Source organism: Primulina huaijiensis, chromosome 13 (assembly GCF_012295235.1).
Source record: "Primulina huaijiensis isolate GDHJ02 chromosome 13, ASM1229523v2, whole genome shotgun sequence".
Lineage (NCBI taxonomy): Eukaryota > Viridiplantae > Streptophyta > Magnoliopsida > Lamiales > Gesneriaceae > Primulina > Primulina huaijiensis.
Window position 1 is genome coordinate 17,201,660 of NC_133318.1, and position 26,503 is coordinate 17,228,162.

General features: G+C 33.3%; 3 protein-coding genes across 3 annotated transcripts; 2 read left to right on the forward strand and 1 right to left on the reverse strand.

Moving 5' to 3' along the window:
• Positions 1–788: 788 nt before the first annotated feature.
• Positions 789–12,903, reverse strand: LOC140991422 (uncharacterized). Its single transcript, XM_073461369.1, has 14 exons — positions 12,481–12,903; positions 12,044–12,137; positions 5,487–5,673; positions 4,987–5,242; positions 4,597–4,812; positions 4,424–4,510; positions 3,898–4,032; positions 3,638–3,751; positions 3,302–3,549; positions 3,128–3,208; positions 2,300–2,531; positions 1,764–1,862; positions 1,487–1,672; positions 789–1,180 (listed from the first exon to the last, which is right to left on the reverse strand). The coding sequence occupies exons 1-14, from the start codon at positions 12,901–12,903 to the stop codon at positions 1,082–1,084; spliced, it is 2,457 nt and encodes an 818-aa protein (XP_073317470.1). The 3' UTR covers positions 789–1,081.
• Positions 12,904–18,749: 5,846 nt separating this feature from the next.
• On the forward strand, positions 18,750–19,407 carry LOC140990929 (uncharacterized). Its single transcript, XM_073460798.1, has one exon. The coding sequence runs from the start codon at positions 18,876–18,878 to the stop codon at positions 19,140–19,142; it is 267 nt and encodes an 88-aa protein (XP_073316899.1). The 5' UTR covers positions 18,750–18,875; the 3' UTR covers positions 19,143–19,407.
• A 4,117-nt stretch (positions 19,408–23,524) lies between these two features.
• Positions 23,525–25,920, forward strand: LOC140991059 (zinc finger protein WIP2-like). Its single transcript, XM_073460967.1, has 2 exons — positions 23,525–24,147; positions 25,300–25,920. The coding sequence occupies exons 1-2, from the start codon at positions 23,584–23,586 to the stop codon at positions 25,726–25,728; spliced, it is 993 nt and encodes a 330-aa protein (XP_073317068.1). The 5' UTR covers positions 23,525–23,583; the 3' UTR covers positions 25,729–25,920.
• The last annotated feature ends 583 nt before the right edge of the window (positions 25,921–26,503 follow it).

Genomic DNA, 26,503 nt, shown 5'->3' on the forward strand with positions numbered 1-26,503 from the left:
CTCATTTTTATCAAATAATTAATTAAATTATTATATTAATGATATTTTGGTCCACAATAAAATTAATATACATCTTTTCTATTAACTTGTCAAACAAAAGAAAATACCGAATGTTACTTGAAATTCGTTAGATTTTCTTAATTCGTTATTCATTTACGACATAAACGAAATGTGAAATTATTGAGTAATCTACTTCCTCTCGAATGATGAATCTCTAAAATTTTAATCTCTAAAATTTTAATTATATTTCATTATAGTTCTTCTATTTTTAAATGTGTCCATTTGTCGTCAAATATGGATATTTTGAAGATATATCAAAATTAATTTTACCCTTTTTTTAGAAAACTAAAAATAAAAAGACGTTCAACCCTCGATACTTTGAAGATATATCAAAATTACATTCTTTTCTTCTTCTTTTTTATGTTTTGAATCCACGTTGAAAGTCCAAAACACTGCATTAGGAGCCGATTAAGATGCTTTTTCCATTATAAATAAGCCTATATTTTTTCCAGGAACAAGCACACTGACATTAACATCCAACGTTACAAAAGGACTCGTCCAGTGACATAATTCTCTCCCGATTGTGAGAGAGATTCGAATATGAAGACAACAAAAAACCACTTCCCCAGTTATAATGAAAAACAAAACTCGTTAAACTCAGGAAGCAGCACATTATAAGCTTTTAGCAGCAAGAATGTGACTTGTGAGTAACTTGGTTGGCAGAACACCTACAACCAAGCTAGATGCCTAATACTTTGAATTATGATTTAACAGCGAGAACATTGAAATATAAATTAGAAAAATGCACATTTAGCACAATGCTCCGGACTTTGTCCTTGCACCTTTTTTCACAAAACATACAACTTTGTAATGATGCTTGAACTTTGCGCAATAGTTGTTGGTTCCCTTTTTCTTTTGTAAATTGGAGTTTTCTTAATATATATCGATGAACTTGTTATTCCCGCAATCCGAATACCTGAAAATATTGAGAATCGATGCTAAGAAGCCTCATTGGGTAACAAGAAATGATCCAATCCTTTGAATTAGTTTTTCTTGTATGGAGTGGTCGAGTGGCCATCGGCTATGTTGTAATCAAGCACTCTCTGGGTAAACCAAAGTCCTTTTTCGAAGCAGAAAACTGCCGTCTCCAAGGGTCATTATGTAACTTGTAATGCAACACCTGACGAATAAGAGAAACAAGTATCAAGATTCGTGCATAAACATATAAAATTGACAACTTTATCCAATATATCTGCAAATAGCAGTCAAGGGTGGGGGTGGATCCAGCAGGGACCCCTTGGATATATTAAGTTGCCCCCGTCAAAGAAATCCGTTAAATAGCTCAAATAGATTACTAGGTCCACCCTTGATAGCAGTTCAAACAGATTCTCAAGTACCAAAAGCGGATGGGAACGCCAGGCAACATATACAGTGTTCCAGTTGTCTGATATCTCGGAGTCAACAAGAATACAATGTCTCAGTTTACCTGTATGAGTGTGTTGAAGACATCATCTTCTTTAAGTTCTGAAAACACTTGAGCCCACTTTTCAACAAGACCAAGTGTATCGTTTTGCCTCTCAGCTTCTAGCAGGATAGAATCGCGATACAAGAATCGCTGCCAAATCTTTTTCACATTTGCCAATTTGAATTGTATTTCTGTCACGTTGATCCTCTGGTAAAATATAGCCCAAGATCAGTCAAGGTATGCGGATCCATATCAAATATAATAGACGCTAAAACTCCATGAAGGAGGTAGCGCTTACCCTGAGAATATTTATCATATTGGGGATTTCGTCTTCAGGAATACGAACTGCAAAGCTTTCATAGTTAAGGACATTCTCATATGGCAGGTAGATTCCATCCTGAAAGAAACGGACTCCAGGATTAAAGCATTGAGAATAAAAATACATTTGAGTTATATTTATACTATGAAAACTCAAGCGATTAACAGGTATGGATCTAGCATGGGTCCGAGGTGGAAAATCGCCCCTCAAATTTATGTAAATTTTCTAAAATCACAAGATTGATGATCCCCTCCTCCACCAACACCCCCACCCCCAAGTCCATGAGGCCCCCTCAATCAGTCCCGCCACCCATAGCTAGAAGTTCAGGGTCAACCACTGCAAGGACAACATTAATTCCAAGAAAATACGACATTCAAGCGGAAAATTCGTACGAATATAATTAGAATTCACTAAGCACAAGAAAGGATATGTTTTGCAAGCCATAAGAACCCCAGGCTAGGAGACGAACGGCTTTTGATGTATGAGAGGTGACCAATATTCTCAAATTATAATACCTGAATGATCACAGGAATGCATCCTTGAAGAACACTATCTTCCATGCGTCCACTCCACCCATCTCCAGGCATAACCCCACAGAAGACGGAACTAGCCAGCTCTTCATAATAGTTATCTGAACGTTCTGGAGTTACGATCACATCTTCTGCATGCTGATCCCCCAGTTTTCCTTCTTTATTGGGGCTCGATCCAAACTCTTTAGCCAACTTTTGCCTTATTCCCATGCTATACCTGTAAAAATTACCATCTTCACATTCCGGTATCCGATAATACACTGAACAACTCTTTAGGTACTAGGAGTTTGTTTCAGGAGTGCAAATAATCAGAATCAAGTGGAATATTGCCAATATTTTCATGTTTGGGCTCAAGATGAAGCTTTTTGGTTGGCTCAGCTCAAACAAACTATCTGTTTCAGGGGCATGAATTTGATTCAAAGTCAAACTTGAGCTCCATTCATTTGATTCAAATGTAATTAATTATCTATAGAGAAGATGCATGAATTATGGCTTGAGCACGAGAGCTCATTTAATTTTAAGCATATTTATAGAATACAAATATATTAAACCTTAGCCCGAGCTACCAAAAAATAATTTGGTTCAAAAATATATCCGAGCAAATCATAACTCAATTCGAAATCAATACTTTGAAATACAAGTCAAATAATATTAGAGCTAACTCGAAAAACTTGTGAGTCAACTCGATTCACCCTAATATGTTGTATGGAACATCATGCTCACTTTATCACTGCCATTTATGTTAGATAGGTCTATTGAATAAAGAACATATTTCACGGGGTAGCATCCACACTTGAGATCATTTTAACTTACATAGCTTCGGGTCTGCCATATTCATAAGCTGGTCCTAAATTTCCATTGAAGTAGAACAGCGTTTTTCTCTTCTCGCGAGTCCTGAAACAATGTTAAATCATGCGTATTATCTTTACATGCACATATGAAAAATGGGGGGAAAATGAGAATAGAACAATTTAAAGTGCCGTGCACCTCTCCCAGAGTTTGCCAAACATAGACCGCTCCTCAGGTCTCTTCCAGGCAGGAAGTACGACATCTTTGTCTGGGTCAAAGCACGAGTGATTTCCTCTTCTATCAGAAGAAATGCTATCCCAATTATCAGCCCAATATGCTGTTGTTGAATAATTGTGCTTCGAATTTGTGTTGCCCCAGTGGACAAGCATCGTGCTGTTCCATATTTCTTTAGGTGCATAGCAAGCACCTTCATCCCATGAAAAGAACTGTCTTCAGATACAGACAATTTAATTAGCTCAGAGGATAAGGTTGTTATAATAGAGTTAAGCGTTACATCAAATAGGGGCAGTGTACCCATATGTGATCTTTTCCAGATGACTGATTCCAGTAAGGATACTGTGTCATAATGTGCCCGTATGCCTTTTTATAGAAATCTAGAGTTAATGAACTCCTCAACCCATGATGATCCTGAATTGAATCGGAAAAAAGATAGAAGCATATTTATCGAATATCATTCATAGGTAAATTAAAGATATAATGATGCAAAAGATATGTATGGTTCCACAGGTATACGAGGAATAAGACAGTCAAGTACATTATCATCTCATTTTTACCTCCATGCTCAAGTGGGGAGCATCATCAGCACGGGTTATAATACATGAATCAAGCACTGGAACAAAGAAATAATCAGCTTCATCGCCGTTTAATGTCCGGTAAGGGCTGGCTAGTATACTTTCATAGATTGCCATCTGTGAAAAAGAAGTACGTTAGAATATATTTTTCTGTCAAACATAAATTAATCTTTTACTGTGAGCAGAGAGCTTTAGATACTAGATCTCTGTAAGCTTGTTAATTTTCTATCGTATAGTATACCTTGTCTATGGATGGTAGATAATCTGAAGTTTGGACTCTTCTTATTATTCGATTCTAGATTATAATTACGAGACCAATGGGTTATGGGGCCACCATGCTTTTGCTCCAGTATAACTAGAAAATATTTGCACCGTATGTCTCAACTATATAAGGCATATAATTAACCTCTTCTAATTATTAAATATTCTTCTCCACAAATTATTAAATTGAAGCAATTTAAACATAAAGATACGGAAAATATGAAATGGAATCAAATATAGTTGTTACCTGGGCGCCATATAGTTGCTCTGTCCACTGTGTAGCATTTCTGTCATCATATATTCTGTTTACACACTGATACTTGAAATGTCGTCCCTACATTTTCAGGACAGTCGACACAAAATATGATTATTTTCTCCACGAATAAAAAGAAAACCAGGATAAGATTACAGATTACGTACCTCAAGGAGAAGGCTATTGAACTCAGCAGGCAAATCATAAACATAAATAAGAGGCCTTCTCTTGTGAACTACAGCATTGAGATTAGCAAGATTTTTTATGAGTTGTGCACTATCTGAAACATTAATCCGCGCAGGTCGAAGCCACTTAGGCCACTCCATAATTGATGATGAAACAGATGGAATACTACAATCTACCCCATACCAGCCGCTTTTACACTGCATATAAACAGTTACATTCATGTTAAGGGTAATATGAAGACAAATTCAAAAGGTAATCAATTTCCTTCTTGTCAGAGTGATAGAAATTTCATAATCAAAGAGGCGATTTGCAAATATGACAAATTATTTGACAACCAACCTGCAATATCAAAATGTAATGGCATGTTTTACCTGACAGAAGCCACCACGGCAATGGCCACGGCCTGTGCATTGATTAATGCACACACTCTCAACTGGAACCTCACAAAACAGTCCCCAAAGGCCATCATACTTGCAATCACATTGCTGCTTGAATTTCACTTCGGAAGCATAAGCTTTGGTAGGATCCACATTACACCAGCCTGAAATGTTTCCATTTGTAGTGAAGATATCTGGATCAGCTTTCGACCAATTAGTCAGACGTGGAGCACCAGGTTCAGTAGGCATGCTGGAAATACAAAATAGCTATGACACAGACAATATAGATGGAGCAATAGCAGATACAGTGTGTGTAGGCGTAGACCCAAGGATTAAAAAGAGGCAGTGACTAAACAGATTTCTGTGGGAGGAGTGGCAGAACTTTAACTTTTTAGAAAAATAAGGTAAAAATTAATTATTTTTTAACGTGGGAGGGGAAGAACTGCCCCCCCGCTGGATCCGCCCTTGTGTATCAAGTGTCTAGTTCAGCTCACTTTATTATGAATCCGCATGCCTCAGCAGTAGGACGGTTTGGGTACTTCGTACCCTCTCCACAAAAGCACATGGCTCTTGTTGTATCACAATGGGCCGGACAAATAGAAACAACCCAATGCCCATATGGTTGCTCTTTGGAACCAGGATAGTTGCATTTTAAATTTTGTCTTTCTGAACATCCTTCCCCTGCCATCCAAACATCAGATTTTGTTGATTTTGAAAATGAAGATAAATTTTTAAAAAAAATCTATGTTAAAAAATTAGAATTTCTAAAGTTAAAACAAAGGATATATTGCAAAGATACCGAAACAGTTACTTTTTTAGATAAGAAACTTGTTTAAAAAAGTGCTTTAGGATTGCTGACGTGGAATCTTATCTGTTGTTTAGTTGAATATTTCAAAGTTGTTCCTATCTTCTTGTTAATGTTTTTTATCATGTAATGATTGACCCATGAGGTTAGTGGGTAGTTTAAATAATCATGCTATTAGCGGGTAGTTATTTCTTATGCTTTAAATTCTAATTTTTCGAAGTAGTTTTTATATGAAGTTTTAGTATTCTCACCATATAGTTCAAGACTTCACTTTATGATTCAAGACTTCACTTCATAGTCCAAGACTTCTACACAGTAGCTATTCTATTTTTTTCTTTGTTTCATTCTTCTCTATTTACGATTCTTGTTTCAAAACTTCAACATCTGGTATCAGAGCTCTCTTCTTAAGGTCCGTGTGTAAGTTTATCAAGTAATGGAAGCCGAAGTTAGTTCCTCCTTAACTGCTCCATTGGTGTTTCAATGGAGAAAAATACCAAATTTGGGCAGTATGTATGGAACATACTTGGAAGCTTTGGATCTTTGGGAAGCAGTGGAAGAAGATTATGAAATCCCAGCACTTCCTAATAATCCCACCATGGCACAAATCAAAATGCAGGAGAAAAAAACAGAGAAATCAAAGGCAAAGGCAAAGGCTTGCTTGTTTGTTGTTGTCTCACCCACTATCTTCACTTGTATCATGTCTCTGAAGTGAGCTAAAGAGATATTGGATTATCTCAAGACTTTCATATCAATTCGCGTAAGAAAGTGTTGAACCTGGTACGTGACTTTGAGTTGCCGAAGATGAAGAAAATTGAATTCATCAAAGAGTATTATGACAGGTTGCTTGATATCGCAAGCCGAGTAGATTACTGGGTTCGTCTCAACCAGATTCAAGGATGTTGAAAATATTCTTGTAACGATACTTGAAAAGTTTGAGGTCACAATAACATCCTTAGAAAAACTAAGGACATACTTGGTACGAGGGAATGAGATGGGAATGAAATACTCATGTTTGGTATGACATTGTCTCATTCCAATGGAAATGGTGATTCCCATATTCTTGGGAATAGGATAATTCTCACTCCTCACTTTCTATATTTATAAAATATTTATCTTATTTAGCTCAAGTAATATAAATCTATATCTCAATAATAATACTAATTATAATAATATTTTATTATAATAATAAAATTAAAATACTTAAATAATAATCATGAAAATAATAATATTATCAAACAAATCACTATCATTTATAAATATAAAATAATAATAATAATTAAAATAAATAAAATAATAACTTAATAATCATGTAATAAAAATTTTAAAAAAATATAATAAAATAATTTTTAAATAATAATTATTATTATATTTTATTAAAGAACAATTATTTTAATAAATAAAATACTATTAAAAAAATAAATTTAAGATCGATAGTTATATTAGTTTTACATAAAGAGAATTTTATAATAATTAATAGAGTCAGTATTTATAATTTTATTATTTTTTTAATAATTATAATAATAATAGAGTCAGTATTTATAATTTTATTATTTTTTTTAATAATAATAATAATAATAATAAACATTTTTTAATTGCTGTTATTTTGGAATTTAATTAAGAAATTATTTGACAATTAAAATTAATTTAATTTCATTCTTGTTTTATTTTTCTTGTATCAATCATTTGAATGTAATAAACATATCATTTCATTCGTATTATTATTTCATTCAAAGTTGTATTCATTCTTACCTTATTTTATTCCAATATATCAATCATGGCCTAAGGTCATGTCAGAAATCTCTCTAACAGAACTGTTGAATGCATCGCTAGCCCATAAGAAAAAAAGAGCTATATGAGATAGGAAGATGAAGTTGATGGACCCTTATTTGTCAAGCACCAAGAGAATGCAAGAAACGACTGGAAAAGGAAGGGCAAAAAGCATCTGGGCTCAAATGGAGAATTTCCAGCCAACAACAACAGGTACAAAGCTGGAAATAAGAAGAGATCCCATCCTCCATGCCAAGATTGTGGTGGAAAATCACATCCACATTTTAATGTTGGAGAAGATCAGATGCCAAGTGCAACAAATGCAACATGAAGCTATCATTTGCAAAACCGAAAATCAACAACATGATGAAGATGCACAGGTTGTTAATAAAGAGGAGGAGGATCAATTGTTCGTGACTGCATGTTTCTCTAGCATCGAATCAAGTGAGAGTTGGCTTATTGATAGTGGTTGTACCAACCACATGACACGTGACAAGAATCTATTCAGAGATCTAAGGAGCACACACACGTCGAAGGTTCGAATTGGAAATAGAGAGTACATTACCGTCGTAGGAAAAAGAACAGTTACTATTTCAACATGTTCAGGTACAAAATTCATTTCCGACATGTTGTATAACCCTGAAATTAGTCAAAACTTGTCAAGTGTTAGACAACTAATTGAAAAGGGTTATAAAATTGTTTTCGAAGAAAAATGTTGCTTAATCAAAGATGTTGTTGGCCAAGATATTTTCAAAGTAAAAATGAAAGGAAAAAGCTTTGCTTTAAATCCATTGGAGGAGAAGCAGGTTGTTTTCCCAGCCAAAGAAAATATCACAAAGATATAGCACAAGAGACTCCGTCGCTATCATCATCAAGGATTGTTGCAGATAAAGTCTAGGATGTTGGTAAATGATCTTTCAGAACTTGATGATCATATTCCAAATTGCAAAACATGTCAGTTTGGAAAGCAAAGTAGGAAATCATTTCCTAAGGTAGCATGGAGAGCATCAAAGAAGCTACAATTAATTCATACAGATGTTGCAGGACCACAAAAAAACACTTTCTCTAATTATGTTATTTTTATTAATGATTTCACCCGTATGTATTGGATTTCCTTTTTGAAGTTCAAGTCAGAGGTGCCTCAAGTGTTCTGGAATTTTAAAGCCAAAGTTGAGAATGAGAGTGGTTGTAGAATTCAAACTCCTAGATCAGACAATGGCAAGGAGTACACCTATGAAGCACTCAATCAATTTTGTGAGGTGGCGGGCATCCAACATTAATTATTTGCTCCTATGCAACAAAATGGAGTTAGTGAGAGACGAAACAGATTCATAATGAAAATGGCACGATGTATACTACATGAGAAAAACCTTCCAACACAGTTCTGGGCTGAAGCTGCAAGCACTGCTGTTTTTCTACAAAATAGGCTTCCCACAAGAGCAGTGAAGGATCAAAAACCATTTGAGGCATGGTAAGGTTATAAACCATCTCTGAATTTTCTTCAAATATTTGGATGTTTGTGCTCCACTCATGTTCCACAAATCAAGAGAGATAAACCAGATAAAAGAGCACTTCCAGGCATTTTCATTAGTTATAGCTCAGTTGCAAAAGCCTATAAAGTTTTCCAGCCACAAAATGGAAAAATTATTATAAGCATGGATGTGTACTTTATGGAAGATGAAAAGTGGAAATGTGATATTGCAAAAAAGGTTGACCTCAAAGGAGTCAAATTTCAAGTTTCCTATTTAAGACACAGTAGAACGAAGCATAGAGGACTTGGAAAACGAGATGATGGATGATGTTCCTGTCAGAGGTGCAAGACTACTTTTTGATGCTCATCAAAGATGCAATATTGTTATATGTGAACCTGCAGATTATGAGGAAGACAAGAAAAATCAAAACTGGATTGCTGCAATGGAGTTGTTGATGATTGAAAATAACAAGACTTGGGAGTTGGTTGACTGACCCCAAAACAGAAAAAAATTGGAGTCAAATGGGTGTGTAGAACTAAGCTTAATGCTGATGGCCCCATCAACAAGCATAAAGCTAGAGTCGTGGTTAAAGTATATGCTCAAATATTTGGTGTGGATTACTCAGACCCCTTCGCACCAATAGCAAAACTCCACACCATCAGGCTCTTACTCGCCATTGCAGCACAAAAGAATTGGAAAGTGTACTAGTTAGATGTCAAGTCGGCATTCTTGAATGATTTTTTGCAGGAGGAGATTTACGTAGAGCAACTGGAAGGTTATGTGAAGGAAGGAGAGGAAGATAAGGTTTATCTACTTAAAAAGACACTCTAAGGATTGAAACAAGCTCCAAGAGCTTGTTATAGCATAGTTGATGAACATTTGCCGAAATTGGGATTTGCTAAAAGCAAACATGAATCGACATTGTATGCCAGATACAATGGAGCTGACATTCTTATCATCTCAATTTACGTTGATCTGTTTGTGACAGGAAACAACACAAGTCTTGTGGAAAAAGCAAGAAACGATGGAAGTTTTCACTTGGAATGAAAATTAAACAAATTGAGCATGAAATCTTCATCTATCAGAATAAATATGCCAAGGCAACTCTGAAGAAGTTTAAACTCGAAGAATGCAAAGCAATGAACACTCCCATAAACCAAAAGAAAAGCTCTGTAAAGAGGATGGAGCAGACAAAATTGATCAAGCATATTTAGAAGTTTGATTGATTTATTGATGTATCTCACAGCAACTCAGCCTGATATTTTGAAAGATGTAAGTATTTTGTCTCGATTTATGCATTGTGCAAGTGAATGGCATCATAAGGCTTCAAAAAGGGTAATTAGATATGTGAAAGACACATTTGATTTTGGCATTAAATTCACGAGCAGCAAAGAGTTCAAGCTGGTTGGATTTTCAGATAAGTTGGATTTTCAGATAGTGATTGGGGAGATTCCGTTGATTGCATGAGACGCACTTCAGGATACTGTTTCAGATTTGGTTCTGGCTTTTTCTCATGGAGCTCTAAAAAACAAGAAACTGTAGCTCAATCCACAGCTGAGGCCGAGTTTGTTGATGCGACAGCTGCTGTTAATTGGGCTTTATGGCTAAGGAAGTTTTACTTGATCTTCACTTGGAGCAAGAGAAATGCACAGAGATTCTACTTGACAACCAAGCTGCTATAGCTATCTCTCATAATCCTGTGTAGCATTACAACATCAAGCTACTCTTCTTAAAGGAAGGAGATGTGGTTCTAGTCTACTGCAAAACTGAAGATCATTTTGCAGACATTTTAACCAAGCCTCTGCCGATTAGCAAGTTTGAATTTTTTAGGACAAAACTTGGTGTTTGCAGCTCCTAAAGCAAGGAGAAGTGTTGAGAAAAAGTTCTCTAGGATTGGTGACATGGAATTTTATCTGTTGTTTAGTTGAATCTTTCAGAGTTGTTCCTATTTTCTTGTTCATGTTTTTTATCATGGGATGATTGGCACATGATGTTAGTGGGTAGTTTAATTAATCATGCTTTTTGTGGGTAATTATTTCTTATGCTTTAAATTGTAATGTTTCCGAAGTTATTTTTATATGAAGTTTTAGTATTCTGATTATATAGTCCAAGACTTCCCTTTATAATCCAAGACTTCACTTCATGGTCCAAGACTTCAACGTAGTAGCTATTATATTCTTTTCTTTGTCTCCATCTTCTTTATTTACGATTCTTGTTTCAAAACATCAACAAAACTTCCAGAACACCCCAGGAAACCAGATATCTAGAATGTTAGCAAACACCATAAGTATATTTCCCTTACCTTCATTAGAACACATGCAGTTCATAACGCTTATGTGGCCAACATTCACTCAAAAATCGACCTTAAACTTAAAATAGATTTAAAAACTTCAATACCAACAGTTTCTGTTTTAGCAAGTATATTAAGTAAGTACTGATAAAATCCACCTTTTTTCATATTCTCAAGTGTAATAGCTTAACTCGAGGGGGAAATAATTAGAAATCATTGTGCTTAAAGATATTAAACAAATGGTTATAGAAAGGGTACTCTCACTGTCTCACAGTTTAGACAGCTTATCCCTTGAAATCAACTATAGCCATCAACATTATGACAGGACTCCAGATTCTTGTTTTCAGTTGAGCACCACTTGCCTATCTTCTATATATTCATGAATAAATTAATGTGTTTTGGCATGTCGATATACGTACTATACTAAAGTTTGTTCAAAGATGATATTTATAGCCTAAGAAAGTACGATCCATCCAATAGATGGTCTCATAATCATAGTCATCGCTAACTCAAAGGAAATTTTCAAGCATGTACACATTATATAATGTGAGGAAATAATGTTTCGTATCCGACAATTTAACTCTAATACTTGGTTTGTTTCTTCCAAGTTCTAATGGTGGGTTTAACTTAGCCATAAAAACACAAAGAGACAATCAGTGTGCATAAAGATTATCTAAATAAAATGAAAAATAACATAGATGAGGTTAAAAAAGATACCAGTGAAGCCATGAAAGCATCGGCATTCACCCAACTCATTATTACAAACGCCTTGACCACTACATTGATTTTTGCAATGCTTCCCACCAATTTCCTGGTATACATATATACAGAGAGTAGGTTAACCACCAAAAAGTAGAATTTATAACAACCATTAAGTTTTTTCAAGAGAATCAGCTTGACTTTTTGGGGATAAAATTCTCAGTGGATAAAGTTGTGGAAGATCTGAATATGTAGTTTTGTGCAAAATACAAATACAATTTAAAAGTGTCTATCAACATGTTCAAAAAGGCCATGAAAGAATAATCCTGATGAAGAAGAAAATTGCTAAGAATCAAAATATATATTCTACAATCTGTTATTGAGTCTCATTCTATAATACACTCTCCGATTTCCAACAATAGTCATCCAAAATTATTTATTTTGGAATTTATTACCTCCACAACGTTAACAGCATTGGCTTTCGAGTTGCAGCCAGATAACCATCTGCCGACCTCTGCCTTCCACGGAGCACCATTATAAGTCACAGCACCATGCCTGTCAGCTGGAAACTGAACTTTTAAATCAACCATCGGCTGAAAGTTCTGTTTAGAGTAGTCTGTGCTTCCTTCTATCCATCCCTTTCCAGGAGCATTTTCCCCGGTTAGATTTGTTTTTACAGAATCTGGTATCATGCTCTTGCCTACTTCAGTGGATCCATTTAGTGGGAGACAGGAGCTCTGAACTTGTCTGAGGTTCATGTAGTCCAAAGAAGGAACCACTGGATAGAGGAACATATGAACGACTGAAACTAATGCCAAAACCGAAGCTATGGCAGCAACCAAGGACCATGACCACTTCCATTTCTGAAGAGAGAACATGATTCCCGTAAACCCTTCTTCTCGATTTATTCAAGGATTATTTCCTCGATTCAATATGTGTCTCTTTTACTGTTTTGTTAACACAATCAAGATATAAGAACTTCTACTTGGCCTTCAGAATTCCTAAAAAATCAAACACAGTTACCAAGATCACCATGACATAAAAGGGAACAAATAGCATGAGACAATAGAAATAGCCTAGCCTAGAGCCGATACTAGAAGATTCAAAATTCTAATTTTATAACTCCAGAAAATCTGTATACACCAAACAATACCCGACTTCGAGAAATCAGAGCCAACTAAAGTACCTGTTAGCCAAATTGCTAATAACAAAAATATAGAAGTAGGGAACGAAAGCAATCTCGTAAAGATACATACAGAGCGACATCTTCAGAAGCATCTTTATATAATTATACTCAATATATCAATCTATAAATGAAAAGTTTTCAAATCACTGTCGATGAGTAAGTATATCCATGTTCGGCAGAGGGAAATCCTTTGGGCATGCCTTGTTGAGGTCTCGATAGTCGACAATCAAAAACAGCATACAAAAATAAGCATACTATTGAAAGTATGAATATCGTGTATAAAATAACAACAATAAACCAGTAAATCAAACCGAGTCCTGTACGAAGTACAGTTTCCTTAAAACAGATTTGTCCCCTCCGACGGTGCTTCGAGGATCTCGACGGACAACTGTTTCCCAGAATACAACGGCAAAACTTTGCAGCAACTTAGCATGAAGTAACTACGCCGGCGAACCGAAAACGTACCTTCACTTTATCACCGAGATTTAACGGAGGCCAAATGGAAAGCTAACAATATGAAATGCAAGAGAATGCTTGAAAGAGATCTTGAGTGTGAAAACCATTTTTTTATGCATATGAAATGAGGAAATGAACACACTATTTATAATCCCCAAAGTGCAAACCAAGAGTCATGCAAGATTAGTTAACTCAATTATTCTTCCCATTAACTCAAGAATATGAAGAGCCAAAAGTCTTCAATTAACTCAAGAATGTGGAAAGTCAAAAGACATTTCCACAATAAAGAGCCACAACTAACTCAAGAATGTGGAGAGCCAAATGACAATCTCACATTCATGAGACATAATTTTTATTCAAGCTCTAAATTTGATTCAAATTTCCAACAGTACCAACATCCAATTTCTAGTTAAAATTCATCGGGAAAATTAAAAAATCAATCTTTCTGAACAAAAATGCAGAGTCAACGAGGGGAAAAGGTTAAAAAAAACAACTGGAAAATGACTCGAAACAAATCTTAATGCATTTGACCAAAGTTCAAAATCTTCACCCACAGCCTAGCTGACATAAATTCTGTTCTCACCAATCCATACATCAGCACGCTCAAACAGTTCAGCATAAAGAACACAACAAGAATTCAACACATAACAATGGGAATAAAAATATTCATATCTAGCAAGAAAGCAAATTATTTCAACGTTAAAGAACTTTAAACAAGATCGCGGAGTCGATAATAATAACGAACACAAAACGTAAAATCAGAGGCAAAAATTAAGATTTTCGAAAACGGTCCTACACAAACTTGCCTGGAATCCAGAGAGAGATAGAGAGGGATTCCCAAGCGGAATAGCTGTCAATTGTCAACTCGAACCAGATGGAAATTCATAAGTAAATTATAAAAATAGAAAAAAAATGTATGCACGGACTCTATACACACACATATATATACACACACGGGCTGCCGCTGTCTGCTAATGCGAGCTTTGGCTGAAAGGTTGGACAGAAGGGTAAAAAATTCCTGTAATTAATGACACTATCTGCTTAATTTTATTTTGTTCCCTCTTCATTAAAAAAATTTATTTCCGGATTAATTTTTTTTTTGGAGAAAATAACTTTTTTTTATGCTAATCATCGTTATTTTGATGTGTACTGAATAAACTCGATTTTTGTCATACATTTCATTAATTTATCCAATATTTTGTTTAAGTTTCACAATAATTAGAGTTAAAAATATTTATTTATACGTATCTTTCGATTATCATAATATCTACATTATATATCATTTATCACAGTCTTCTAACCATTTTAATTTAGCATATGACTTATCGATCGATTATGAAATACTAGTCATCTTGCACACTTTTTTTATATGTGCATAATATAATACATGTTTAAATATAATAACAAAACTTGAAAAGAAAAGTTAACATTTAATTTTAGTTTTTATTTACATGAAATTTTGAAAACAAATGAACATTTAGAAAAATAAGAAATAAAAATTACATAGAATATATGGTGATAGCCTAATAGTTAGATACTTGGAGGAGCAAAGACATGAGATAATGGAGAGAAAGTGGATATTGTTGAAGAAATTAAGCTTAAAATGAGTTGTTAATATTAAATAATGTCATTCTGTAGATTATATTTATAAATAAAATAAAAGGTATTTAAGTTTATTCATTAAAATGATCAAAATAATTTTTCTATATGTATTATTAAATTAATTAAAATATAATATATACATTCTCAAAAAAATGTCATCGAAACTATTTAATATTTCCATTTGTATTTTAATATACAAGTCAAAAGCCAGCAAGCACGTCTGATTAATTCGACAAATTTTATACATAAGTACAGAAGAAAAGTCCTTTCTTCCTAAGTTCCTTTTTTTTTTTTGGAAAGAAAAGTCCAATTTTACACAATAGAAAAAAAAGTTGGCAAACGTTCGATTCATGTTTTTTTTTTTTATTATGGACGATAATACGATCGTCGAGTTTAAATTATATATAATGGGTTTATCCGTTTAGCTACTAGTTAATCCATAATAATATTTACTTGATCATAATTATTAATTTTAAAATAATTGAAAATGTTAAAATATCGTTTAGTTCGTATGACGTGATAATAATAGAATGTTGTACAATTAATATAAAAACAATGAATTAATTAAAAGATATACGTAATAAATATATATATAACTCCAATTATTATAGCAATCGAGTCTTCATGCGAAATCGAAACCAAATTTTTTTTAAAAAAAAAGATCAGTCGTGTTTTTTACAGGTTAGCACGAAGTTGACATTGAAGAATCAAGAATGGGTGAAGCGTTGAAAGCCGGGGACGTGCAAAATCAGGCAGCTAGCTACGTTGGGAATGGGAATCACATTTAATTTAGTGGTTTTCAGTTTCAAATTTAGGCTCTAGGAATTCATTATTCCACTCGATTGCAGCATCAGTTATTTACTTTTTGAAAAGAAGTATTAGGTGCTCTTCGTATTTAGCAAGTCCAAATTCATTTATCTAGATGCAATAGTAAAAAACATCGCTAACAATATTATTTTTTTATGATGATAGAATCCGAAGTCGTTATCATTCAGTGTATATTGGATAAATTCATGAGCTAATGTAAGAGCATGTAAATCACGTTTGCCAAATAAAATGTGCAACAAACTACATGCGATAAGCTCGCCCGATAAAGTGTTGATACAAAGAATCAAATTCATAATTATTGGTCGAACGTTTACATTATCCACCAATTTGTGCAACTCGTGTTGAACTATTGGATGGATCATAAGCATCGGTATCAAACCTTTGCACTAATGGTGCGTGATATTTTTGCTATCCCATAAATATTGTTGCATCAGAATCAGCCTTCTCCATTGGTGTTCGTGTGCTCACCAAATATAGAAGTTGTACCCTTCCTGAAAATGTGCAAGCTCTTATTTGCACTCATAATTAGTTACATGGTTAGGTTAATGGTAATTTCATTGACAAATTATTGAATTTTGTTGTTTACTTACTTTATTTATTGATTTATTGTGATTTGAATTTTTAATTTTTTTCTTAATGTAGATAATGAAGATGGTGCAAGAATTATGACAACTTTATCTTGTGAGGGATCAATTGTTTTGGAAATTATTGAAGAAGAAGAAAAACAAGAGACGGTGAAAATTAGGAAAATGAATTTTGAGAGGAAGGTTGATGAATTTCGAAATATTTGTAATTGTTTATGTATGGTTTCTAATTTTCGGTTGATGAATTTTGAGAGAATTATATTTCTTGAAATGATTTATGTATGATTAATTAATTTTAAGGATTTATATTATTTAAAATGTTTATGATTGTATGATGTCGGTCGATGAAAATTAGAAAACTCATATTATGATGATGTTTGTTGTATATGTTCACCTTTGAAAGACTATTTATATCGGACTTTTTACAAGACTAGTGCTGAGATATGATAGAAGTGTAGGAATAGGCGTGTATAATCAAAAAAATTTTGTAGTTGTAAGTAGATGGAAAAAATATAATTATTATCGTATTCAAGTTATGTGTGATATAATGATTATATTGTTACTGATACACGGATCTAAATAGTGTGTTGACTTCACTATTTTGTAGTATATGCATTATATTATCAAGTTGTCAAAAGAAAAATTTTATGTATATTAAATAACATATTGTATGATTATGTGACAAGTTTTGGAATGCCATAATAATTCAGACCCAAGAGTTTTACGTTATTATTATTAATGAAAAAACTTCGCACAGAGTAATACTTTTGAAGGATCCAAGAAAAGATGATTTTAATGAATTACCGATTTCATCACATTATTTGCAATCCCAATTGTCAATACCACGTTGTCTAAGTTACGTCATATATTAAGACATTTTGCATCTTTTATTTTAAAATCTTCGTGTGATTTTTCATTTAATGATTATAATTGCAATAAAACTCAAATTTTCTTTCTTCGATTTACCTATCAATCAGTATTAAATATTTTGATCGGATACACGATTCTCATCAATTATATATATCTCATGATGATTTTAAATAGATGTTGATCCCTGAATGAGGTCAATTAATATCTTACTAAAAACAACGACATGTCAATTTGAGAATAAGAGTTGTAGTACTTTTTATTCTTTACCATAAATAAAAATCATTATATTTGGATTGTTTGGACATATATTAGATTGACCACTCGACCATATATATCAGCAGTGGCGAAGTCAGGAATCTGGTGTTACCCGGGCTAGAATTTTAAACTCTGACACCTTTTAATATTTTAAATTGATCTACCCGGACTAATATCAAATTTATCCAAAATTATACAAGAATTTACATATAATTTTTTTAAAAAAAATTTGGAACACCGGAGCTAAAGCCCGGGTAGAAAGACATGTATCTCCGCTCCTGTATATCAGGCACATAAAACTAGTGATTTCCAAAAGATACTAGTTAATGGGCCCCGAGGCCACTTACTTTACCAAGCACCTAGAGGGGTGACCTAAAACCATCCCGTACGATTGGATCTCACATAATAGTTGATTTACTCGAATTTCCTAAGTTCAGTACCATGAATTCACTATAAATATAATTTATTTTCTTAATTTTGGTTTAATGTATTTTGTATTCATTCTTAGCATATATTTACCCAGAGTTTGATTTAAGCGTCGGAGGAAATACACATCGGAGCACACCTCCGACTCCTATCTAACGTTCTTTATATTTGATTTCATGTGATATAACGTTGTTAGGACTCCCAGGTCAGGTGACAACATTTTCAGTCAAAATTTGTTTCATTTAGTAATCATTAGAGAATATTGATCCATTTTTTTTGGTTATTAGTTTTTTAAATATACTTGATATGATAATAAAATAAGCCAATGAAATCGTTTTTTCCAAATATACTAAGAGTGGCTAATTTGAATTTCAAATCCTCAGCCCAAATACATTCTATCCCTTTGGCAAGCTGATAGTATTCGAGATTTCGAATCGCTTGCTTTGATGTACTCCATGACCCGAACTCGTGCTAGTAAACGAGTCAAAACAGCGTCATTCTTTGTTTATGAAACGCGATTTTAGCATATTCGAAAAACAGATAAACCTTTCTAGGGTTTCTTCTGCTGCTGCTGCTTTGTATTCGGAGAAGGGAGCGACACACACGAGATCATCTGAGGCGGAGCACACGAGCAGCATCAGCCATGGCGAGCACGAAAGTCCAGCGAATTATGACCCAACCCATCAACCTAATCTTCAGGTTTCTTCAGAGCAAAGCTCGCATCCAGATATGGCTTTTCGAGCAGAAAGATCTGAGAATCGAGGGCCGCATTATTGGGTTTGACGAGTACATGAATTTGGTTTTGGATGACGCGGAGGAGGTGAGTGTCAAGAAGAAGACCAGGAAGCAACTTGGGAGGATTTTGTTGAAAGGGGATAATATCACTCTGATGATGAATACTGGGAAGTAAAGCTAGAAAAACAGGTAGAGTGAACTGAAGATTACCTGTAATTTGTTCGTCTTTCGTTCTCTTTGGCCTGAGAGTTTTCTTTGCTGCCATCGGAGGGGAGATTTTGCGTAGGTTTATGGTAGTTTTCTGAGCTCAATTATTATGCACTTGTATTCGGCTTAAAGACTTGACTAAATGAATGTTTCCCGTTTTCTGTATTATCGATTGCAAATGTTGTAAACGCATATAGAATTAAAGTACTGCTAGCTGTATGTTTTGACTTGAATGATAGCTGGGGGTACAAGTGATAACGGGGTGCGATGTTTTGGGATATAATTGTGGGAAAAAAATCTTGCTCAACTGAGTCAGGTGTCTCAACAGAGACTTGAGAAGCAATATGTTAAAGACATAATTCTGTTGCATTGTAGATATTCTGTGTGTCCAGCTTGTGTATTTTTTCTCATTTAGTGACTTCTTGTATCGATTCCAATGCCGAGTGCGGCTGAAAATTGTTTTTCTCTTTGGATATTCTCGGGATAGAGTGGTTGTGTATCGAGACTTTCTTGATATGTTAGTGTACGAGGGCCAAGGCCAAAAAATAGTGTTTTATGCATATGTCAAGCAGAGTGCTGGTTTTAAATTCCTTTGGAGAGTGTTTCGGCAGTGAATATGGTTTTTGGGCAATTAATTACCATTTGATAAGTAACTTAAAAGACTTCAACTACAGCCAGAATATAGTCATGGTGATTTTACTTTAGAGTTTGGACAGTGACTGCAAGTCATTAAATCTTTATTGGAGTTTATTGAAAATTGTATGACTGTCATTTTACGTCTCCAGTTGTTTAATATGTGGTTTGGATGCACACAACCATTTCTTTTGTCAAGTCATATATTCTCATTGTTCCTGACTCCTTGTTGACGAGAAAATTGATTTCTAAATTGTCCTTGAGATCACTTTCATCTCCACGATTTACTTCATTTTTGTTGCTGAATTTTTTGTGGATAAAATATTGTGAAGTCTAAGTCTTGAAGCTAGCTGCTTCTGGTTCGGGCAGAGACTCCTGCATTTTTTGGTTGATGTATATGAGAATCGACTTATTCTCGTCTATAGTTTATGATCTCATAATGTTGTGTTTCACCTTTATCTACTTGTAACTTCTCTATTATCATTCCACATAACTAAAATGATAAACTAGGATTTTGATGTTAGGTAATGGAAACCTTTGTCGCTCTTGAAACTGTTAAAATTGTATGAAAATTGTGTGCTTGCTTTAATTATAAGAAAGAAGATCGATCTTGACATTAATTTACAAATCAGAACCATCGTCCTTGATTATGAAGGTGCGGGATTTTCAGCTAAAATTGGTTTCCATTGGATTCTTGCTGTGCATGTTTACTCAGTAGGTTGTTTGATATTTTATTCCTCATCATACGACAATCACTTGGTACCAATGATTAAAGTTGGTTCCACACAATGGTTTTAGATAGTCTGTCTGCACTTAAGTAGAAGTAGAAGGATTGTAACGTCTTTAAGAATACTACTTCTCAACTTTTTTGATGATATAATGATTTAACTTTGCATCTGGACTATCTCGGCTGCCTAACTGCAGAATTATTTTTCCCTTTGATCCAGGGGTATCCAACATTAATTTTTATATAGTCCTTTATGATTGACAAACATCAGTGCACAATAATTGCAGATAGAGAATAATAATCCATATCTGCATGTTCCCTTCTTCTTGTGGCAAATACCGAACATGAATGCAATTGATTGAAACCTGGGATGTTGGTCTGTTTTATGCCTTTGTACATTATATGATGTTAAAGTTTCCAAAATGTTCAAAACATGTCACACTGCCTAAACACGCTAGCGCCACATGTCATGTTCCGTTCGTACGTTGTATATCAGTTAAAAGGTTTTTGAGTTCTTGTTACTATATTTTTCTTTGACTTTTGGAGTCGAGATATCCGATTAAGACGATGCATGAACACACACCTATGATTACGCGAGAGACTCTCTGTTCGATGCAAATGCTCATGGCTCCATTTGCATTATGTTTTGCTGTTTGTTTAATTTCTCATTTTAATTTCCATCTCTCTCAAGATCTGGGTATCGAATCAGGTTCTTCAACCATTAGAAACCAAATGGATCATCATTTCGCTTTTGAGACCAGGATAATTTGGGCAGAGTGATGTTCTCCTTTTCCATAAAAGAAACAAACTATTTTTATCATTTCTACATCGGTCTTCAAAAACACATCAATCCTACTGTCATATTCATGTTGAATATCCCTTGTACGAGGATTGTATTGTTCGAAGCTTAAGAAAAAAAACAAGACCTTTCTTATTTTAAAACCTTTTACGCTTTTTTTTTTTTTTTTTTTTTTTTTTTTTTTTTTTTTTTTAAATTATAAGCTTTTAGAATAAAAGGAAGAAGAAGAAGTGAAGATGAATGTATATATAATTTTCTGTATAACAAGCTTCTTAGCATATTGTTTTTTTTTTTTTTTTTTTTTTTTTTTTTTTTTTTTTTTTTTTTTTTTTTTTTTTTTTTTTTTTTTTTTTTTTTTTTTTTTTTTTTTTTTTTTTTTTTTTTTTTTTTTTTTTTTTTTTTTTTTTTTTTTTTTTTTTTTTTTTTTTTTTTTTTTTTTTTTTTTTTTTTTTTTTTTTTTTTTTTTTTTTTTTTTTTTTTTTTTTTTTTTTTTTTTTTTTTTTTTTTTTTTTTTTTTTTTTTTTTTTTTTTTTTTTTTTTTTTTTTTTTTTTTTTTTTTTTTTTTTTTTTTTTTTTTTTTTTTTTTTTTTTTTTTTTTTTTTTTTTTTTTTTTTTTTTTTGGTATAGTTAGAAGTTCAAATTTAGTTTTGTGAAAGATGTTAGATTTTCGAAAATTTCCCGGATGTTAGGTTAAAGTTAGTTTCGAAGGTGTAAATTTGAATCTCGAAATCGGGGGCTTGTGAGATGATTTTCGAAATTATCCATTATATTAATTAATTAAGATTGAAATTTAATTTTTATTTCCAAGTATATAACTATGCCTTGCGCTTAATATTAAGATATATTGTAGCAAATGACTTGAATCATGCAAGATTAATATCTGCGAAATTAAAATAGAAATATTAAATTACACATGACACGCAATCCTGCTTTCTAAAAGAAAGAGAATACCAAAGATATCAGATATAAAGTAAGAGAGACAAGAGGTCATCCACCCACGTACATACAAAAATAGTATCAAGGTAACTCTCAAAAAACACAGGTAAAATGTTTTTTACAACCATATTCAATATTATTTCTGATTTTAAAAATAAGAATAAAANAATGACTCAAAAGATTAAAATTTAACTAAAGTTTCTCTCTAAAGTCTGCTAATTTAAGGGCCATTTTATTTTCTGACCCACTGAGTGGTTTGTAATTTGTTACCATTGAATATCGAACTCAATATTTATTTCAAATTTGAAATATTGATATTAAATAAATTATAAGTCATCGACGTCTTTTTACTGCTATACATTTCATAGTATGCAAAATCCGCCTTACCAATATGTGAACATATACTTCACGTATATTGTTTTTATAAATTTAAATTTCATTATTATTTGAACTATATATGATATTATTTTTTCTTTTTTTTGTAAAAAAAATCAGTAATACACTTATAAATTCATTTGAGAGTTGAAATGTAATGTTATAGACGGCCACTAAAAGCACACATGTTATTTAGTGCACGAATTATCATGCGATTGAATTTGAAATATAAACCGATACATTTTATTTGATACATAATAATAAACTAATTAATTAATTTAACAAAATTCAAATGATATCATTTGCCATGTATACGTCGATGCCTCTACATTTAAATCGAATCGATATTGGTACACTTTACGCGTAACATTTGACAGGATTTTTGCATTCATTTTCCGTGTGTCTAGTATTCGACACTTACATTTTTTTTAATCAAATATAAAAAATTACACCTTTCCAAATAGGTAAGAATCAAATTCATTAAATATATTGGAGGTGAATGAAAAACCCATAATTGACATATAATAATCAAGTGATATATTGCACCACAAAATTAGCTCGAGAGTTAAACCAATGTGTAGAACTGTACGTTTGTCGTTCTATCAAAATCTATAGCTGATGGTAATGGTGCAACTCAAATCTTTTAAACCATATAGTAGTTCAAGAACCACGTTTCAATTACTATAATCATCAGAGACAATTATTACATCTAACACAATGAAAAAAAAAAAGAAATAATATTATTTGTATATATGTATACTATGATCGTATGCTATGATAGTAAATATCTTTTTTTTTGTGTGCTAATGTTTCTACTTTCCCTTTATTAAAACGACTAAATGCAACCCAAAGTGATGATTAATGCCATCGTGAATCTCTCTCTCTATAAAGCCAAGCCCCTCAGTCCTACCATTTTCCTCTCCCACACCTTTTCTCACTATGACCGATCCCCACTCAAATCTCTATCCTCAAAGCTTCAAATCCAACTTTTTCCACTATTTCACCGCTCCAAATCCTCCTCAAAACAATGCATACTTTGAGAACAATCTTTCATTTCACCTATATAACCATCAAACTCCACCTCCAGTACCCCCTAGTTCACCTCCTTTAAAAGAAGCCCTCCCTCTTCTGAGACTCACTCCCACGTGCTATGAAGAACAAGGACCTTCCTGCTCAAGAATGGATGATTTTGATGAGGATAAAAGTGCGGAAAACGGGAAGAAACGGACCCCTTTTAATGATGAAGAAGAAGATGGTGCTGGAGTTACTATTGCGCTGCATATAGGATTACCAAACCCTAGTGCAGCTGATCTTGCAACCATGGTGGTGTCTAGTAATCCTGGTGCTGATAAAGATGGAGAATCTGATGTTTCGGGATACACAATCAGCAGGATTAACAAGGGGCAGTATTGGATTCCTACGCCTTCTCAGATTCTTATAGGTCCAACACAATTTCCATGTCCTGTTTGCTACAAGACCTTCAATAGATACAATAACATGCAGGTGATGATGATCCGTACTTGATTTGATTCGCTTTTATATTTTTAGTAATATCTTTTTTTTTTCTTCAAAATTTTCCCTTTAACTTACTTTGTTGATCCTATATACTTCAGTTTTTCAAAAGCTGTGTGAAATTAAAGAGTATTTTAGATTTGTTACACGAAAAGAGAATGGATAAAAACTTGACGGAGAATTTTCTTTATTACCCAGAAGTTTTGAATTTTGTACTGCATGGATCATGATTAAATATTCTTGGATTTTCCATCACTCAGTCTGCTGACTGATCAGACTTGAGCGGGGAGTGATTCACTTCATTTATGTGATATACATACATACATATCTATCGATATATATGTGTGTGTATTGTTCCTTATGCTTTCACTTTCCAGACACAAGTTGAAATTTGTGCTTCTTCAAATTTGTTTCTGTATCCAACTGAGACTTCAACAGCAACCACAGAGATTCAGACCATCTTTATTCATTAAAACATCATAATTACTTCTCACCTTTTAGCCTGAGAAAAAAAGATTTGAAAAGCCCATACCTAAATTTCCAGCCCTCTCTCTATATGACTTGTCTAGAAATCAACAGTTTTTACTTCGGGAATTGTTTTCTGCTGTATACATACCTTTTGTCCTCTTTTTTTGCTTCCATTTTAGAGCAAGGATTCTGGAAAATTGATGCTGTATTTCACTGAAAAGTTTTAAGAACACTCCAATTCTTCTCTTGCACATTTATTACAGAACATGCTTGTGATGAAAATAAACTTAATTGAGACAAAGACTTGCTCTATACTTAATTTCTTGAAAAAAAACTTGAAAGAAACCGGTATTCTTTGGCGTATCTAATTATTCTTTCTTCAATATTTTGTGTTAAATGGTGAAAGGAAAATGTAGTGCCTACCCTCAATTAAAGATACTCAGCTTGAAGAATAATACTGCTTCTAGCTTCTTTCTCGATGAAAATGGGCTTTCTCCTTTTTTGCAATCTTTTTATTTTCTCCCTCTTTTGCCTCTCGTACTGACCGAGAATATTGGTAAATGCTTCTGGTAATCACAGAAGTTTCTTTTTAAATTAACCCCTTTGTTATTTTTTCTGAATTTTTATATATTTTCTTTCTAAAATAATATTTCATGAATATATGAAATGACGCAGATGCATATGTGGGGGCATGGCTCACAATACAGAAGAGGCCCCGAGTCTTTAAGGGGAACTCAGCCAACAGGCATGCTCAGGCTACCTTGCTATTGCTGTGCACCAGGATGCAGAAACAATATCGATCATCCAAGAGCAAAACCCTTGAAAGATTTCAGAACCCTGCAAACACACTACAAGAGGAAGCATGGGATCAAGCCTTTCATGTGTAGAAAATGTGGCAAAACTTTCGCGGTGAGGGGAGATTGGAGAACACATGAAAAGAATTGTGGTAAGCTTTGGTATTGTCTGTGTGGTTCAGATTTTAAGCACAAAAGGTCGCTCAAAGATCACATAAAAGCTTTCGGGCATGGCCATGGAGCTTATGGGGTCGATGGCTTTGAAGAAGAAGAAGAACCCGCATCAGAAATCGAGCAAGATGATGATTGATTAATATATATATATGTACGTATTAGACGAGAAAATTAAGGAATTAAGAAGAAATAGTTCGATCTTATTGTGGTAATTAGTTAGAGATAAAAGCCAGTATTAATTCTTTTCCGATGATCCTTGAACTTTTATCAGGAATCTTTCTGGTTTCAAAATCCCGATGTTCCTTTTTTTCCCCTTGTTTATTATTATCATCAAATCCTTTTCAGTAAATTAATTTTTGATTAGTCCCAGATTAATTTCCACGATAAAGTAGACAATTTGACAACATTGGATCTGTTTATCTAGGTGTTAGAGCAAAAAAAATCTTGAGAAGCAACAGTGAATTGGAAACACAGCCCCGTAAAATTCGGTAAAGTTTATTCAAAATTTTTTTTATTACAGGAGACTCGAATCTTAATAAACCTAATTCTTATTTAAGATGAGATTAATTGAACTAACGCTCGGTCTCTCTTTAATGCAAATTGTAAGCATGCAATCTTGCTGTTCTAAGTCTAAATCACTAACTCGTAGGGAAAAATATTTATCAACATATTATATTGAAAATTTTCTAATTAATTAAAGCATATTGTTGAATTTTTTTAAAATTAATTTGAAAAATTTATTTAAAATAATCATATTTAATTTTTTTGGACTCACACAATTTGTTTTTTAAGATACTCATCACAATCTTTTGTTAGTATGTTAATATTTAAATCTGAATTGTGACAAATATTTTTTTCCTAAAATTCTTAAATAATGATATATATATATATATATATATCACTTCTAATTA

Excerpts from the sequence above, each read along its gene's own strand:
- LOC140991422 (XM_073461369.1), bottom strand. The coding sequence starts at position 12,903 with ATGTTCTCTCTTCAGAAATGGAAGTGGTCATGGTCCTTGGTTGCTGCC. Across the intron at positions 12,138-12,480 it reads ATGCTGTTAACGTTGTGGAG|GAAATTGGTGGGAAGCATTG; the intron begins GTAATAAATTCC and ends TATGTATACCAG. Across the intron at positions 1,181-1,486 it reads TCTTCAACACACTCATACAG|GTGTTGCATTACAAGTTACA; the intron begins GTAAACTGAGAC and ends CTTATTCGTCAG.
- LOC140990929 (XM_073460798.1), top strand. The coding sequence starts at position 18,876 with ATGGCGAGCACGAAAGTCCAGCGAATTATGACCCAACCCATCAACCTA.
- LOC140991059 (XM_073460967.1), top strand. The coding sequence starts at position 23,584 with ATGACCGATCCCCACTCAAATCTCTATCCTCAAAGCTTCAAATCCAAC. Across the intron at positions 24,148-25,299 it reads ATAGATACAATAACATGCAG|ATGCATATGTGGGGGCATGG; the intron begins GTGATGATGATC and ends GAAATGACGCAG.